Genomic DNA, 16,761 nt, shown 5'->3' with positions numbered 1-16,761 from the left:
GGATACGATACGCGGAGAAGTGGAATACGCGTTCGAAACAATACTGACGTGGGTAGAGTGGATTGGTGGCAAAAAACAATCTAACAATGGAGTCGACATTCATGCGCACTATCACCGAAAGGAGGAGTCACAAAGGGGGAGTCACCTACCTTGTGACTGGAAGGACTTCTTTGAAGAAAAACAACTTGAAAACATCCAGACCCAACACTAGATGGCAGGAGTATGCAAAGCATGTGATCTACAGCTCACATGCCTCGAACACTAAGTTTCAGAGCATGCTTCAATAGTATTTATTGCATAACTGTAATTAGTTTAACTTTGTCTTTTCAAATAGGGGGAACATCTTGTTCCTATGGAACTTCTAGTCCATTCTACCATGCGCAAGTCAGCATGAACGTGGAACTGATGTCTGTTTCTGCGCAAGTCTACAAAGCAGAAGGCATATTCAAACACCAACTCATGGGACAAACTCACACAAGACACATTGGTTTTGTCTTTTAATAATGAGGTATTTAGACTATTTACAATGAAACAATACTTACAAGGCAGTAACAAAATAGAAAAAAAATCACGTCTCCACAACTAACCTTTTCACTGCTGGAATATTGTCCTTGGGGATACCTGTACTATTGCTCTGAAGCTTCCTTCGCTCACGCTGGCCCCCAGGGCTATGCACATTTATGTGGCAACTGGTTTTAGGATACAGGTTGCAGTGGTGGGTTTTGCAGTTTAGGGATAGCTGTGGCCGGAAGCTTCATGAGACGTGACCCAGTGATCGGTTCAGCCGGACCATGCAACCCAAATCCATCCGCACATTGTCAATAAAGAGGTCGAAAAGCACTCTTGGAAGATCTGTAAACCTAGCCACCATGCGCCCTGTCAATCACTCGCCTGTTCAAACTGCATTTGGAAACACTTCAAAAGAAGCAGCAAATAATGTCCTTGTCTGCCACCAGAGGTTGTGTCCACACCCAAGTGCTTCCTAAAGACGGGTTTGACTGATGTAGCCTGAAAATATCCTGGTCTTGTTCCTGCACCGATGTACCCACAAAAAGCTTTATTGGTCGTACTCTAGGTAACAGGTGGTACCAATATCCAACTTGACAGAACTTACTTTTCCAACCTCAGATGGATCTGGATCTCTGGCCTGCACATTGCACACAGAATTCTACAGCAAATCCATTATTCTTCTGAACAACATATTGCAGCGAGTCGCAATGCACCTATGGTCACCAGCCTCTGCTAAAACTACTCATCTTGTGCGTACTATTAGGTTCTTGCATATAAGCCTTTGTGCCACAAGTCCACGCAGAGGGTCCCGCCCACACCCAACTAAATTTGCAGCTGTACCCATGTGCACGTGAGTAATATACTCATTATATAGCTTATCTTGGACAACAGTGTGTAGTGACTCTACTGTGTGCAAGTAAACGCTCCCTGCTACAGCCGTAGACGTTCTTGCCCAGTGTCTCCCTTACAGTCAGTGTTTCTTTCATTTTTAGTTTTTGCTTTTTCTTTACCTTATCTATTAATGCCCATCCTGTCTCCGAACACCTGTACCTAAAATGGAAAGAACTGAGCTGCCGCTACCACGCTGCATGTACTTGCCACAATTTCTGGATAGCCCTACTTCTATAAAGGTTACGGTAGTCTTGTTGCGAAGCACTGGTTCTCCCCCTCTCCCCTCTCTTAAAACAATAAAAAGCACAATTATTAAGGGCACCTTGACAATGATGAGCACTGCAACGTGTGACGAGGGCAGACATCCTGACTAAACCTCCAGGACAGAGCCCATGTTCTGCCAAGCAGCTGCCACAACCTGGACGCCCGGCACGTTCCACTGTGTCGTGTGGCTTCTGTGGATTACGTCAATGACTCCCATTTCCCTCCCTGGACACAATGATGAACATAACACAGAACTGACCGGTCAGACGGGTCTGAAGTGACAAATACACGGATGGTGACCACGCACCATGGGGTTTCCCGCCAGGCTCAGGTACCTCGGATCTTAAGGTCACCAGTGGATCAGTCCGCCTTTGCTCCTTACAAGTTGCACCTTAGAACATCCAATTGAGGCTATTGTGACCAGTGTCCCTGAGCCCCTCCAAGCCCTCTCTGGAAGTCACGACCAAGGGGGAAAAACAAAATAAGACATAGCAAGACGCACGCTCTAAAATGGAGGTCGGGCGTGCGCTGTGCTGCATGTCCCAATAGCCGCGTTCACGCACTGTGATTTTCATGCCCCTGGGGTGCCAGTCTGACCCATCAAGGGGACATCTCCTTCTTGGAGACCCTCCTCCACAGGCGTCTGACTGGCATGCACCACAATGGTGTTCTCGTCCACAATCTCACAGGAAGGGTTGGTGAAGGCGGACAGCGGTAGGGTGATGCGCTGCATCTCTCGCTCATACACCGTCTGCTCGTGCTGCTTCTTCAAGTCCCTGCCCCTAGGGAGAGGAAGGTTTGAGGGACTCAGTTAGTCAGTCAGAATAATCTTTATTATGTTAATAATAAAAACCATAAAAGATACAAAAGAATTTAAGACAAATAGTTACATACCAATAATAATGGATGTATGTAAAAAACTTTATTTCGGCCGTTCAGGCCATAAAAGTGCAAAAAAAAAAAAAAAACAATTCCCAAGTTTATACAACAATTACATTTTCATAGTGTATGCACAATTAAAAACACATACTACCAAGTTCAATTTTTTAAGAAAAAAGGAGCCGGACAATCATCAAATACACTTTAAAAATAGAGGGTGCCTCCAGTTGATCCTCCCCTATAGATGCTTTAGAAGTCCTCTCCTAATATGCCACATGGCATTTAAAAACCGAGATACCGAGAATACAATTGGAGGATCAGTATCATATTTTAAAACTCTAAAAGCCTCGGCACAACGAATAAATCCTAAGTTTTTACATAATTGGGTTACCCAGCGTTTGCGGGGTAGCACATATGCCGGGCAGAAAAACAGCACATGCAGATCAGTTTCAGCCGTTAGTTTACAACTAGGGCACTCACTCGAATTCTCCGGATCCCATGAACTAGTGTACTATGCCAAAGGTAAATTCCCCCATCTAAATTGCCCGTACAGTTTCCTCGCCATAGGTGGCTGGATTGCATCCAGAAAGGGTTCCTTCATGTACACCTCCTTTACTTGCAAAAACTCTCTTGTCAACCTGCCCTCTTTAGCGTTCTCCTGTAAAGACAGCAGGTTGGATTGCCTAAAATGTTTTATAAGGTCCACCCTAGAAATCATGGGACAGGATAGCTCAGGTGATGACCAAAGCTCTGGTCTCCCAAGCCTATTCGAAAGGCTTCTAATATGGGCAAACCAAGGTGTTTTACTAGGATTGAGTCTGGGGAGGAGCTCCTTCAGCTCTTCTTTAAACGCATTCAGCTCGGGAGTTACCCATAGCCTCTGCCAAAATGTCAAGGGCCTGAGGGCAATCTCTTGATCGATTGGCCTCTTACCCAAGTCCATGCGGAGGGGAACCAGTGGGGTGCTGCGTGGTAGACATAAGAGCTGTCTCATGAAGTTATTTTCTAGCTACCAATTATTCTACCAATATTAATAATAATAGTAAACACTCACGGAGAGAAATGCGTCTTGACAAAATAAAAATCAATTCAGTTAAAATTATATAAAGATCCCAGGGCTCAAAAAACATAATGAGCGTCATCAGGATAAAAAAAACCAACATAAAACTGGTAAACCATGTATTCCAAATGTAAATTAACCCCTTCTTTTTCTAAGTCTAACAGCGGACATTAAACATCTGGCAGCAAAAAACACAAATTCATTGGGTAACCTTTGTAAAAAGATGAAAGTGGATCTAGCCTGAATGGTCTCCCCTCTTAGTAAAGGTACAATAAATTATCTTCGAGCGACACAGTAAAGGATGCAAAACAGCACAAAGTGGAAAGTATTGTGATCTGAAAAATTGTTGCAAGTTCATGGATTTAAATTATTCTTTATTCCACTCAATAGGATCTGCTAGAAACCAATGCAGCTGGTTAATAAGCCTAAAATGCGTTAACATAAAATCGATGCGGAGGGTTAGTAACAGAAATAAGGTATGGTTCCGCATGCCCAAAAGTAGAGATCGAAGCATGCATCCGAACAGGTTTTGTCAATTCTGTACACTCCCTGGTAGCTGTGCTCTAGCACAGAAATGTTTATTGCCAACAATAAATCTACCTCACTAATGATCTCAGGGTGGGTATACAGGTCAGGCCGGCCCATCTCATGGCAAATATGAATAACATAATTAAGCCATGGTATACATTTGGCCTTGTCCAAGGACATACAATCCCTTAGGATAGTCCTCTTGAGTTCAGGTCAGGGTTAGACCATATTGTGATGATCCATCTTAACAAGGCCGTATTTTCAAAAAATCCGAAATGTAGCCCACCGCTAGTTCATGAACCACATAGGAGGCAGTGGATTGAGGCACTGCCAAAAGGCGCCTTAAAAATTCATTCTCTACTATTTGCACCTCTTGCGTATTTTTGTAGCCCCAAATGTCACTCGTATAAGAAGGTAAAGAGATGCATTTCTCCTGATAAATTTGAATCAGAGCCTTAAATGGCTTAGCCCCTAAGCTGCTAGCAAAATAGAAAACTGAGGCCACTGACCTGGCAAAAACATTTCTTTGAGGGACTCATTAATACAAGAACCTAAAGGTCAAAGAAGCAATACAAAGGGCTTGCACTGCTCACACACTCAATGAGTATTAGTAAAAAAACCTTCATAAATCGATATATAATATGTATTACAAATCATTCAGGGCAGAAGAGATATGGAATCCGCACGAGCTTGGGAGACTCTTCGGACCACCTTATGTATTTACTGGGGCACCTTGGCGCTGGTGGGACCTTGGTAAGTGGTCGTGGTGGACTTGGGTGCTTGTCTTACCTACACTTGTTTCCTTTAACCAACTTTATAGGGAGAGAGAGCGGACACCACAGGAGTTGGGGGACGGATGGGGGAAGTTGAGGACACACCCGAGCAATAATGTGAAACCAACCCCCTTTTCTATTAGGGCGACCACTGGGTAAACTTACTGCATCCCAAGAGCGATTGTTCTTTCCTAATAGGTGTACCCCGACTTGGGTTTCCAAGATGGCTTCTGTTTGTTATTAATCACCATGGAGTTGGCATATACACGTTGATGGTTATGTAATTCTGACTCTCTGTGTGCATATTACTGGGTGCCCTCTGCCACCATACTGAATGCTAATAAAGTTTGTTTACAAAAAATAATATGGATTACAAAGAGGGAGCGATACGTTTGCAAACCAGCAGCAGGTCGCAGGAGAGTGCATAGCACGCGATCTACAATGACACATGCTGCAAACAGTGTATTACGAAGCACCAGGAGAGAGACCAGTAAGTCTAAGTGTGAGGTTATGGGAAGAGTGTAAATCTTCTGGTGTGACTCTGTGAGGAATATGGGATACTGTTATTCCGGTAAGAGCAGTGTCATGTTGTGAGGGAAAGACGTGATATTCTGGTGCGGACAGGATAATGTGAGGGAAGCACGTGATATTCAGGTGAGAGCAGTGCGATACGTATTGTGAGGGAAGCACGTGATATTCAGGTGAGAGCAGTGCGATACGTATTGTGAGGGAAGCACGTGATATTCTGGTGAGAGCAGTGCGATACGTATTGTGAGGGAAGCACAGGATATTCTGGTGAGAACAGTGCGATATGTATTGTGAGGGAAGCACATGATATTCAGGTGAGAGCAGTGTGATACGTATTATGAGGGAACCACGTGATATTCAGGTGAGAGCATGCGATACGTATTGTGAGGGAAGCACATGATATTCAGGTGAGAGCAGTGCGATACGTATTGTGAGGGAAGCACGTGATATTCAGGTGAGAGCATGCGATACGTATTGTGAGGGAAGCACGTGATATTCAGGTGAGAGCAGTGCGATACGTAATGTGAGGGAAGCACATGATATTCAGGTGAGAGCAGTGCGATACCTATTGTGAGGGGAGCACGTGATATTCTGGTGAGAGCATGCGATACGTATTGTGAGGGAAGCACAGGATATTCTGGTGAGAGCATGCGATACGTATTGTGAGGGAAGCACATGATATTCAGGTGAGAGCAGTGCGATACGTATTATGAGGGAACCACGTGATATTCAGGTGAGAGCATGCGATACGTATTGTGAGGGAAGCACGTGATATTCTGGTGAGAGCAGTGCGATACGTATTGTGAGGGAAGCACAGGATATTCAGGTGAGAGCAGTGCGATATGTAATGTGAGGGAAGCACAGGATATTCAGGTGAGAGCAGTGTGATACGTATTATGAGGGAACCACGTGATATTCAGGTGAGAGCATGCGATACGTATTGTGAGGGAAGCACGTGATATTCAGGTGAGAGCAGTGCGATACGTATTGTGAGGGAAGCACGTGATATTCAGGTGAGAGCAGTGCGATACGTATTGTGAGGGAAGCACATGATATTCAGGTGAGAGCAGTGCGATACCTATTGTGAGGGGAGCACGTGATATTCTGGTGAGAGCAGTGCGATACGTATTGTGAGGGGAGCACGTGATATTCTGGTGAGAGCAGTGCGATACGTATTGTGAGGGGAGCACGTGATATTCTGGTGAGAGCAGTGCGATACGTATTGTGAGGGGAGCACGTGATATTCTGGTGAGAGCAGTGCGATACGTATTGTGAGGGAAGCACGTGATACTGCTAATGAGAGGGCAAAGAGGTCAATAGTTTCAGCATAAAGGTAGAATGTCATAGGTATAGCCTGAGAGCGGATTGTGAGTGCACAGTGGTGCTAGTGCAAGAACATTGTGATTCTGAGGGAAATATGCAATCTTGTTGGTGCGAGGGCAGTGTTAGATTTCTAGTGTAAAGGCAGTGTGCTATTGAAAAGGGGATATGTCATAATGCTAGTGTGAGGGTAGAATGTGATATTTCGAGGGCAGTATGTAATATTACTAATGCAAATGCAGGGGTGTGTTACTCAAATGTGTGTTGGCTCCAATGGTAGAACAGTGTGATATTGCAAGGTAAGCATGCATTACTGCTTATGTGACTCCACAGTATGACACTGCAAGATCAGAGTTTCGTATTATAAGGGGAAAATGTGATATTACGGATGCATGGGCAGAAGTGTAATACAACCCATGCTTAAGCAGATGTGTGATATTTTCAAAATAAGAACAGAAGGCTTAGAGTTCAGTGGACAGGATACTCGGTCATAAATATGGCGGACAGCCCGTTTACTAATGGGCAGTCGGTCACAGTGCCTAAGACCATACGCGCTATTTAGGGCTGACGTTCCAACACACATTTTCCCAGTACTTAATTTGTAAAAATAAAAATCCTGCCAGAGCCCTCATCAAGAGCACACTGCAGCTAGCTCCACCCATTGCCCTGCCAGCCCTTCCAATAACAGCACTAACACAACTACTAACCATGACACGCCAACAAGTGTGACAACTGAGACTATTTCAGTCCCCCAAAACTATAAGAATGGCTTGGGCTGCAGGTATCAGTCATTTTTAATGGATATTGAATTAATAATTGAATTAATCAACTGTTGTTGTGCTAATCTCTAAATTAGACAAACAGCCCCACCATGTGCCAAACCGTCATACGTGCCAGTGCTGGTATGCAGTGATTTTTCCCCATTATGAACCGCCAGGGAAAACCTAGCGGCACCGAATAGAAAACCAAGGAAATGACCCCCACATGTTAGGCAAGAACTAGTGTGTCAGGGGTAGGTATTCCTTAATTACCGCCTCCTCCGCCTTACTGTCCCTTTCCTTACACATGAGCTGCTCATGTGTACGACATGGAACGGGAAGACCAGGGCACAGAGTAATGAAGGTTACCGGTGAGTAACCTGGCATTCCCCAATTCTAACCACCCTCTGCTGAGCGGGCACCGTTATGGTGGCTTCAAAGTAGCCACTGCAAAAGGATGCTTTCTAAAGGTCTCCATCTGCCTGGCAGGGATCTCTCTGTATTGCACTGCATTGTATTTTAACATGTATACAGCGCTTACTACGCCTATGGTGGCTTCTCTTCCGCCGAGGCCGCGGAGTACCTCTCCCTGCTGCCTTGGAAGGCGGATGGATTTGCTTCCATACTTGAAATGAGGGCAAACGTCTGTCAGTGTCATTGCAACCTCAGTGTGCCAAGTGTGGGTGCACAGTGTGTTATTGCAAACTGGAGCGCAGTGTGTGAAACTGGTCCAGCTATTTTCAGATCTTTGTGATATCACGAATACCTGGGAGAATGTCATGTTGCTATTCCAGTAATGCCAGCATCAGGACAGAAGTGTGATATGTGTAGTGTGGGTGTCAAGTGTGATATTGCGAAGGCACCAGCAGTATCACATTGCCAGTGGTAGGGAATCACTGTGATGTTTCTAGTATGGTGACAAATGTTGATATCGCCAGTATGGCGCATTATGACACAGTTCCCGTGCAAGCATAGTCAAGTCATATTTCTAGTTTGGTGACTCTGCTGGGTAGTGCCTGTTTGCCCGCAGTATACTATGGTGCCAGGGCAAGCAGAGTATGGCATTGTCAGTAAGTGGGCAGGAACGGTGAGGCCCGAATGGGATATGAATAGTGGAAAAGCAGAAGACAACATTGCTAGAGCAGTGTGCCACACTGCTTGTCTGGGGGTACAGAGTAAGTGTGCAAGTGAAAGGGCAGACTGCAGTGTTGCTGATGCAGGGGCAGGGAACGACAGTGCCAGATAGTAGAGGGCGAGATTTCCATTCTGAGAGCAGTGTGGTCAGGGACATCTTACGGATTTTGGGAGCCCCTGTTCTTATATGTGAGGTCCTGTTTTGTTTTAAAAGAAACTTTTAATGGGTGTTACACGAAACAAAAACATTTCTTTGCAGAATGACTGTAATAGACTCTCACACACAACTCACATTAAAAATAAATTAAAGGGAAGGGGAAACAGTATTTTAAACAATCTGTTTAAGAGCAATTAAGTTCATCAGGGAAAGACTCTCTGCAGAACAGAGCTGGCTCTATCAGGAGGGCCCTTGAAAGGCTGGGGCCCTGGGCCAGAGCCTACTTTGCCCATGCCTTAAAACGTCTCTGGTAGTGCCAGTGCAAGGATCTTATAATGAGAGCACAAGGCACCATAGTGCTGGCCTGAAGGAGGCCGGAGGGTAAAAGACGGCTGGGGAATGGAGAGGTCCCTTGACTACGAGGAGGGTCAGCCCCAGTGGTATGTAGACCCGGGTAGAGGATGTCTCAGGGGTCCAGAGACACTCTCGAGGTATCTGAAGTGTGGCAAGCCTGCACATTCCCTAACCTAGTGGTTCCCAACCTGTTGACCGGGGAACCCTGGGGGTTTGCAACTACTTCGAAAATTGAATAATATTAACAGATTAATATAGTGTATATGAATAAAGACGTTAAATGAACATTGAACATTTTAAAACGTACTGTAGATGTGAAGGGATTTGAAATTTAGAGGCTAAAAATGACATTAGAATCCTCACGTTGATTTGTGGGAGCAGTGCGTGTGCCTCAAACAGAATGCAGTCTGCAAGACAAGTGGTCGCAACTGAATTTACAAAAGCGCCAGCCTTTCAACTAAAATGACAATTTAGATATTTTTCTTATATATGTGTTTGCACATTAAATAAAATGTGTCATCTTATTGGTATTTGTTTGATGAATACTTTTTTCTGCATTTTTTGTGCATTGTTTTGCGGTCCAGATCATCGACAATGCTTAGGCCGGGGTGCCCGGCTTCCCGTAATTGCTCAGTGGGGTTCCAGTAATGATTAAGTGGGGGGTCCCCAGATTCAAAAGGTTAAGAACCACTGAACTAACCTATACGGGACATCCCTCCCCACCGGGAGCCCCCATCTCCACAATGGCAGCCCCAGAGGTGTAGGGGTTTTCCTATTCATCCCCGTGGAGGTATTCTGGTATGATGGCTGCCGTTGGCCACCCTAATCATGGAACCGTATTAATGGTCTCCATATGCCCTAATGCTTTGCAGTTATGCGTGTATAAATTCACAGGTGGCTAGTCACGCTAAATCCCTGTTTCATGTGGTGGAACGTGCGGGTGCCCAGACTAGCCAAAAATCCTGACTGCTTTGGTCTGCTTCGAGATTAGGGCCCTTAAAGTTATCTGGTATTCCCAGGGGACTTTGCTGTGTTTACCTTTTATCTAGCACTCTGTTCCCCATCTACAATATAACTTTGGCTAATTTTGAGCCCTGGCTCATCTCATCTTCCAGGGACCTCGACTAGTGCATTAGGAATCCCTGGCTGCTGGATCCCACTCTAGAGAAAGATTACAGTGAACCTGCCTTTAGAACTCTAAACTCACATTGGAGAATTGGGTCGCAGCCTGTTGTTACCCGGATTATGGTATTTTTATCTTTTTGGACAGGTCTGTGGAAAACTCAATCACATAGCCTTGAAACGGAATCCATATTTTAGCGAGCACATCAGGTTTCCAGATCACCTAAACATTTTGAATCCGTAAAAATTGAAAGAAAAGGTTTCAAGCCCACCAAGATGTCCATCTTTTATCTAGGATTACCAACAAGCTAGAGAAGAGGTGTGCGGGTAAGGCCGTAAAGGGTTGTGTACCACATTATACACCCATGTATGTTAAAAGATTTGCTGTGGCTGAAAGGGTATCGAATTTTGGATTTGGCCTCAGTACCAAGCTGAAGCAAAATGAGAGAAGGATAGTAGGCACAAAAATTGACTATTTTGCTACCCGGAATCTTCATGTAAAAAATGTTCTACTTGATGCAGCAGTAGAACAAATAATTTGACTCAAGATTTGTGATATTACAATTGTAGGCCCAAGCAGTTCATACATTAGATTTACAATTCTTCCTCTTTTAAGATTTTGCACACTCGCGTTTTACCCTTTTGCTTATTCTTGGCCTTTTCCAAGACAAAAGCACTACGATTCCCAATGCATCTGGATTCTACAGTAGTTCAGATTGGAAGGCAACTATTAAAGGGCGGGTCTATCTTAGGTGGTCTGTGAAACAGGGATCTGTGCAGTCTGACAGGTCTGTGTCCAGCTGGACTTTTAGCTAGAAAAGATGGGAGACAGAAAATACCCTAACTGTCTGGAAAGACTCAACCTTTGTGGGATGTAAACAAACTTGAGTTTGCCTGATAATTCTGCACGTAAACTCCACAAAAGTGTCACCACTATCGGTATTTTATGTACATAGTACTGTTCTGTTTTTTCTTTACCAATAAAGGCCTATTTATTTTCAGAAGCGCACGCTCTGATTGACCATCAAGTTTATTGAGTGTTATTCACTAAACCAGTCATGCTGTGTTTGAATTCCTAACATAACTCAAGTCAAAGTGTCTGAATTCCTAACCTTCTCTATTTATGGCTTGAATTCGCGACCATGCTACCACTCAAAGGACAAAAATCTGAAGGTAGTACCATTGTGATCGGGTGCACCACTACACCAGCGGTAAACAACAGTATCCACCATGGATAATGCCCAGTTACAAAATATTACCACCACCACCCCAAGAAGAGGCATCACGCTCGCCGCACACGATACTAACCTCTTGTATATGTATCCCACGACGATGCCACTTCCTATTGCAATAATGATGACCATCATGAGGACGCCCAGCACATATCCTGTGAAAAAACATACCAGAGCGTGAGGACCTGGTGCATCCACCGCCACATGGTGGAGGACATGAAACTCAAGGGGCACCTATGTGGGACATGCGGACAGAGCTGCAGGGGGAGAGCAGAGGAACAGTTATTTGTCTTCAACACTTGTTTGGCAGCTTGGGGACCCCTTCACAATCTCTACATATCCCTGTCATCTATTTTTACAAAAGCAACTTTATGGCAGTTGACTTGAGGTCTACTCAAGAATGACCCATAGCGGATGGTCTCAAAACAGCCTCTTGTTGTTCGCGTAATCCACAAATGCAGGCGTCTCCCCTACGTTCACTATAATGTTGGGCAAAAGCCCACAATCCCTCACACATCACACCATTTTCAGATTATTTGTTATCCAGCTTTGGGTTCAGATGCATGCCCTAAAGAAAGTTTAACTGCCGACTTTCAGCTCTGCTTGTAGGAAAAGGACTCCAAAAACTAAAATAATTGTGCCAATTTTAAGGTATAAGAAAGAACACAAATGCCACTCAAGTTTTGCCCTTGACGCCACATGTGGGTTCTGGGGCCAGATGTAGAGGAACCACAAAAACTTCATGGAAATGGCTGGTCGCTAATGCAATGGCATCAGAACATGGGTCAGCTGGGAGTTTCCAAACAAGCATTTGCAATGCAATAGGTCTCGCATTTGTTAAAGTTAGAGCTGTTGGCGTTGAAAATAATAATGTTTTTTACTTTTGTTTTTTAACCTGCAGTTGAGTTATTTGCATAGCACTATTGCCACTGGTATAAAAAGCAAAAGGAAAAAACATTGTAATTTTCAATGTCAACAGTTCTAACTTTAATAAATGCGAGACCAATTGCATTGGAAATGCAGTGTGTCTTGCATTTGTTGGTGTTAGACTTATTGGCATTATAAATGCCAATGCTTTTTACCTAGCCATATTGCAGGGTACAGTACCATATCTGACCAAAAGAGGTCCCTTGGAACCTCTTCAGGCCACAAATGGTATTAAAATATGGTAAATCCATCCTACCCATAATGCATTGCAGGCAAGACAGTACCACAAGTACATTCAAATATCTATGTCCATATATATAATTAGTAGCTTTAAAATTTGATAAAAGAATTATCATATTCATTCCAGATTAGGTTGTACTCTGTGTGGAGCTGATGAAGGGAAATTTATAGAAGGTCTCATATAAATGTGAGATGCGCTAGTGAGTAAAGTAAACACTGCCAGCCTTGCTTAGGACCAATCGTGTGTCCTACCTGAAGCCCTTTAAGAAAATAGTTCCATAGTGCCTTGAGGCTGTAATTAAAACCTAGGGAGTAACAACTCATGTAACAGGGGAGAATACAAGAAGAGACTAGGCTTGAGGCTGTAATTAAAACCTAGGAAATAACAACACATGTAACGGGAGAATACAAGAAGAGACAAGGCGATACCCTTACAAAGGACAGGAGCCAATTAAAAAGATGGGTGGAAGTGGGTGGAACTTTATGCCCGTATCCTGTATACAGCATGTCTCAAAGAGACAGTGCAAGCGCTGCCTAGTCGAGACCTAAAAAGCAGCCGATACTGAACATTTAACTTCAGGGTTTCAACAACGAATATACAAAGTCTTTTAAGTGCTCCTACAAGTACCAATACTGACAAAGGCACACTTGAAAAACATCCTTATAAGTGCCAAAGAAGGTTTCTATCGATATTTTGATTATGAGAAGTGTTGAAGGCCAACAAAGTAATCCAAAACACGTTTTCAGTCCACAAAAAGGATTTAAACAAAAACAACTAGTCCCAATGTCATATTGACACACAAGAACAGGGCCAGCGACTCCGAACATCACTAGCAAAATACGAAACAATTTGACACTGAAACCCCCACAGACAAATTCAGAGTTTCTGCATCTGAATGAAGAATGTGCCTGTTCATCAGGGCATCAGCGCCGGGACACTCTCCGAGTAGCTGTGCGCTGTATAAATCCCTTTAACATAACATTAACAGATGTCCTGATGAAGGTATTTTTAAGGAACATACCACCCTCTGGTTCTGCCTCACATTCTTCTATGATCCCTCTACATTACAGAAGAACACATACTGGTCTCAAAACCTACAAACTGTTCTACAAAACAAACCACTCTGGTTGGAGTTAACAGAGCCTCCTTTGCTGTTGGATGCAATAGTTGTTTGTTGCACCATCTGGTTTCTGTGCTTCTTCAGAAAGTTTTACTAAAGCAAGGACAAACAGTGCAAAACTGCCCATCATGCACAACTTAAAAGCAGCATATCCCTAATATCAAGTCTCTAGCAATCCAGTTAGCGGAACATTATCTCGAACAAAGACAAAAATATTTTTTTTTTTTAAAACTACCATTGCCACATGATCATACTACTCTCTATACAGTTAAAGTTAAAAAACGCACCATCTTCATTTTACAAAAAGTGATCTCCCAAAGCTGTAGATGCCAAGGTTGACCTCAATGGCAGACAACGAATGGGAAGACAGTATAGAACAGAAAGTATTTCAAGGAATCTGGCGGATATTACAAAGGCTCATTTACCGACTCACCCTCGAGTTGACGCATGTAACATTTTTTTCTGAATTGAATCACTAAGTGGTTTGAGTATGCAAAGACTTGTCCTTTGGGCAAATGGTGGTGGCGAAGGAATAAAATCCCCTGTGGTATGTTAATGCTAATTCAATGACACCGTGCACTCTCCAGGGTTGGAAATTTACAGATTGGCCCACAGGTTGGTTGAAAAATATTATTAGGACGCGTGGTGCTAGGGTCACTCAGGTGCCTGGTGTACAAGTCATGAGTCAGGTAGGTCTCCAGACAGGAAAGCGGCAGATAAATTAAACTTTTAAGTGGGAGACGGGTTAGAGATTGCATTCCTAGTTTAAACACTTGAATAAATTTACCAAGGGTCCCCAAATCTTTCTTCTCTTTCGGCTTCACTCGGACCCGCTGACTGATCCCAATGACTGGCTGCACCGCTGCAGATTCACCGCGGGCCGGTAGCAAGTCAGCCGACTCGAATACTTGTGTCTTGTCGGGTTCCGCTTCCTGAGGTTTACCAGGCACTGCAGTAGGGCTAAGCGTGTCCCGCGCTGAAAGAAAATATGGAAAACGTTAGGAGAAATGTTGTATCAAGTGTCATCTCACTAAGATACTCAAGTGATTGTTCATCATGATGAGTCCCTCACCGAAACAGTCTCGTGCGGCAAGCAGACAGCCCAGGACCGTGAAGGAAATAGGTTTCGGTGCAGGGCTCATATGCAGCAAACAGCCAGGAACCTTACCTGAACATGCGTTTTCCAAACCTCAATCTGGCCCACCCAGTGTCCCCGGCCGAAGAGTTAAATCACTTAAATCAAAGGCAAGTGTCTATCCTAAATACTTAAGTGGTGGGGATGGAGGCTTGCACGCCAGTTTCCCTCTTCCGAGACGTGAGTAGTTAAGAGGAAGTGTCCCGAAATATTACACAATTTGCTACAGGATGAAGTAATAACCTGGGAGAAACTAGCAGATTTTATGAAAATGCAAACAGGGTTTTCAAAAGGGACAGGCGTTTATATTTCAATATTTTAATCCAACCGCTATCAGACTACTGGGGGAAGTAGTTTTGTGTTTGCGATAGGTAATTACACCCTTCCTCAGAAGTTTACCATTTATAGATACCACATGGTGCACCACCATATATTTGCATGCCCACGAGTGACAAAGATGGAATTTAAAATGTGAAAGATGGGGTACACACTTGCAGTTCCTTAATGGTTCAAGAAGTAGAAACACTGGTGGTTCCATGCAGGCACCATTTCGAAGCTAAAAAATTGCACATATCAGGGACCACCTGATTTACAAATTTGAATCAGGCTAGGAAAAAAGCACTTTACAAAACACAATACATGTTGTCTAAATGCTCAATTGCAACAACAGAATAAAAACCTTAAACCAATCTTTTAAATTATAGGTAACTGCTCTAGGCAAGCAAATAAAATCCACTAGACTGCCAGAAACCCTGTTTTGGTTCTCAACAATTTGCCAATAAATGTAAAACTAACTGTGCTTAAAATACAACCATTTGCAATTTATTTTTCAAATGACAATAAATTTGAAATCCAAAATTAGTTTTTCATTCGAGATGAAAGTACCATTTCCAACAGAAAGTTTTTGCAAGCTCAAAAGACTGGTACTGCACAAAGGTTAAAACGACACGGCTGCATGTAAATAAATACTGGGTACACAACTCTCAGCAGCAGAAATAATGTGTGTGACAAGACTGACCAGATCTACGATCATCTACAACAGACACAGAATACTGAAAATTGTTTTAGCTCGAACAGCATTTACAATAAGCCTTCTTCAGAGCATGAATGCTAGAAAATTATAGATTTCACAAAACTATGCTTGTTTTCCAACTCCCAAGGGCATCGTATTTGTATCTTATTTATGTCTGGAAACTGCTCTGGCACTAGGGAGTGTTGGAAATGCTTTGGTGCGACAGACTGAGAGTCTCCAAGCACTCTGAGTGGTAAAAGTGAAGGGATGTTTCAGAATCGACCCCCAACACGGCTGTAATGGGAGAGACGGAAAAGCTGACCGTTTTCCATACAACCTACAATGAGCCATCCAAGGCGACAGAGACAAAGATGGCGGCTCTGCACACTAAACACGACAGGCGTTTAAACAATGAATTTGCCGGAGAATTCGAAGAAACAGAAGCATAATGACAACCGCAGTCTTCCTGAATGATAAAAATTGATTTAAGTATTCACACAAAAAGTTCAAGTTTCACAAAAATAAAGAAAAAAGTAAAGAAAAAAAAAGTAAATGAAAAAGGCAGACAAAATGAAAGAGAAATAGGATTCCAAGCTAAGTCTGCAATGTAAGGATTCAGACTCTGTGCAGTTCTTCTGCTCTTATGTGAAATGAAGGACTTCTCACAGCCCTTTTGAGCTGACTTCCTGCCTGTAAGCCACCCCACCACACCTGCATGCTCCACTGGACAATCCTGGAGTAAGAGGAACCACCCCTCTGCTGCCCTGCTGGCACCGGTTCCTCTCCGGCATTGCGCTAGGAATTCTGGATGAATCC

At 43.6% G+C, this 16,761-nt stretch overlaps 1 protein-coding gene across 1 annotated transcript in view; it reads right to left on the bottom strand.

The window, feature by feature from the left end:
• Positions 1-484: 484 nt before the first annotated feature.
• The window catches only part of PIK3IP1 (phosphoinositide-3-kinase interacting protein 1), a 55,335-nt gene continuing 39,058 nt past the window's right edge, over positions 485-16,761 (bottom strand). The window contains exons 5-7 of the mRNA XM_085634387.1: positions 14,586-14,774; positions 11,587-11,665; positions 485-2,447 (exon numbers count right to left, since the gene is read on the bottom strand). Of these exons, the coding sequence (XP_085490513.1) occupies positions 2,237-2,447; positions 11,587-11,665; positions 14,586-14,774 (479 nt within the window). The 3' untranslated portion in view covers positions 485-2,236. The remainder of the gene's footprint in view (positions 2,448-11,586; positions 11,666-14,585; positions 14,775-16,761) is intronic.

Source organism: Triturus cristatus, chromosome 11 (assembly GCF_964204655.1).
Source record: "Triturus cristatus chromosome 11, aTriCri1.1, whole genome shotgun sequence".
Lineage (NCBI taxonomy): Eukaryota > Metazoa > Chordata > Amphibia > Caudata > Salamandridae > Triturus > Triturus cristatus.
Note: the sequence above shows the minus strand (reverse complement) of the source record. Positions and strands in the feature narration are given on the sequence as shown.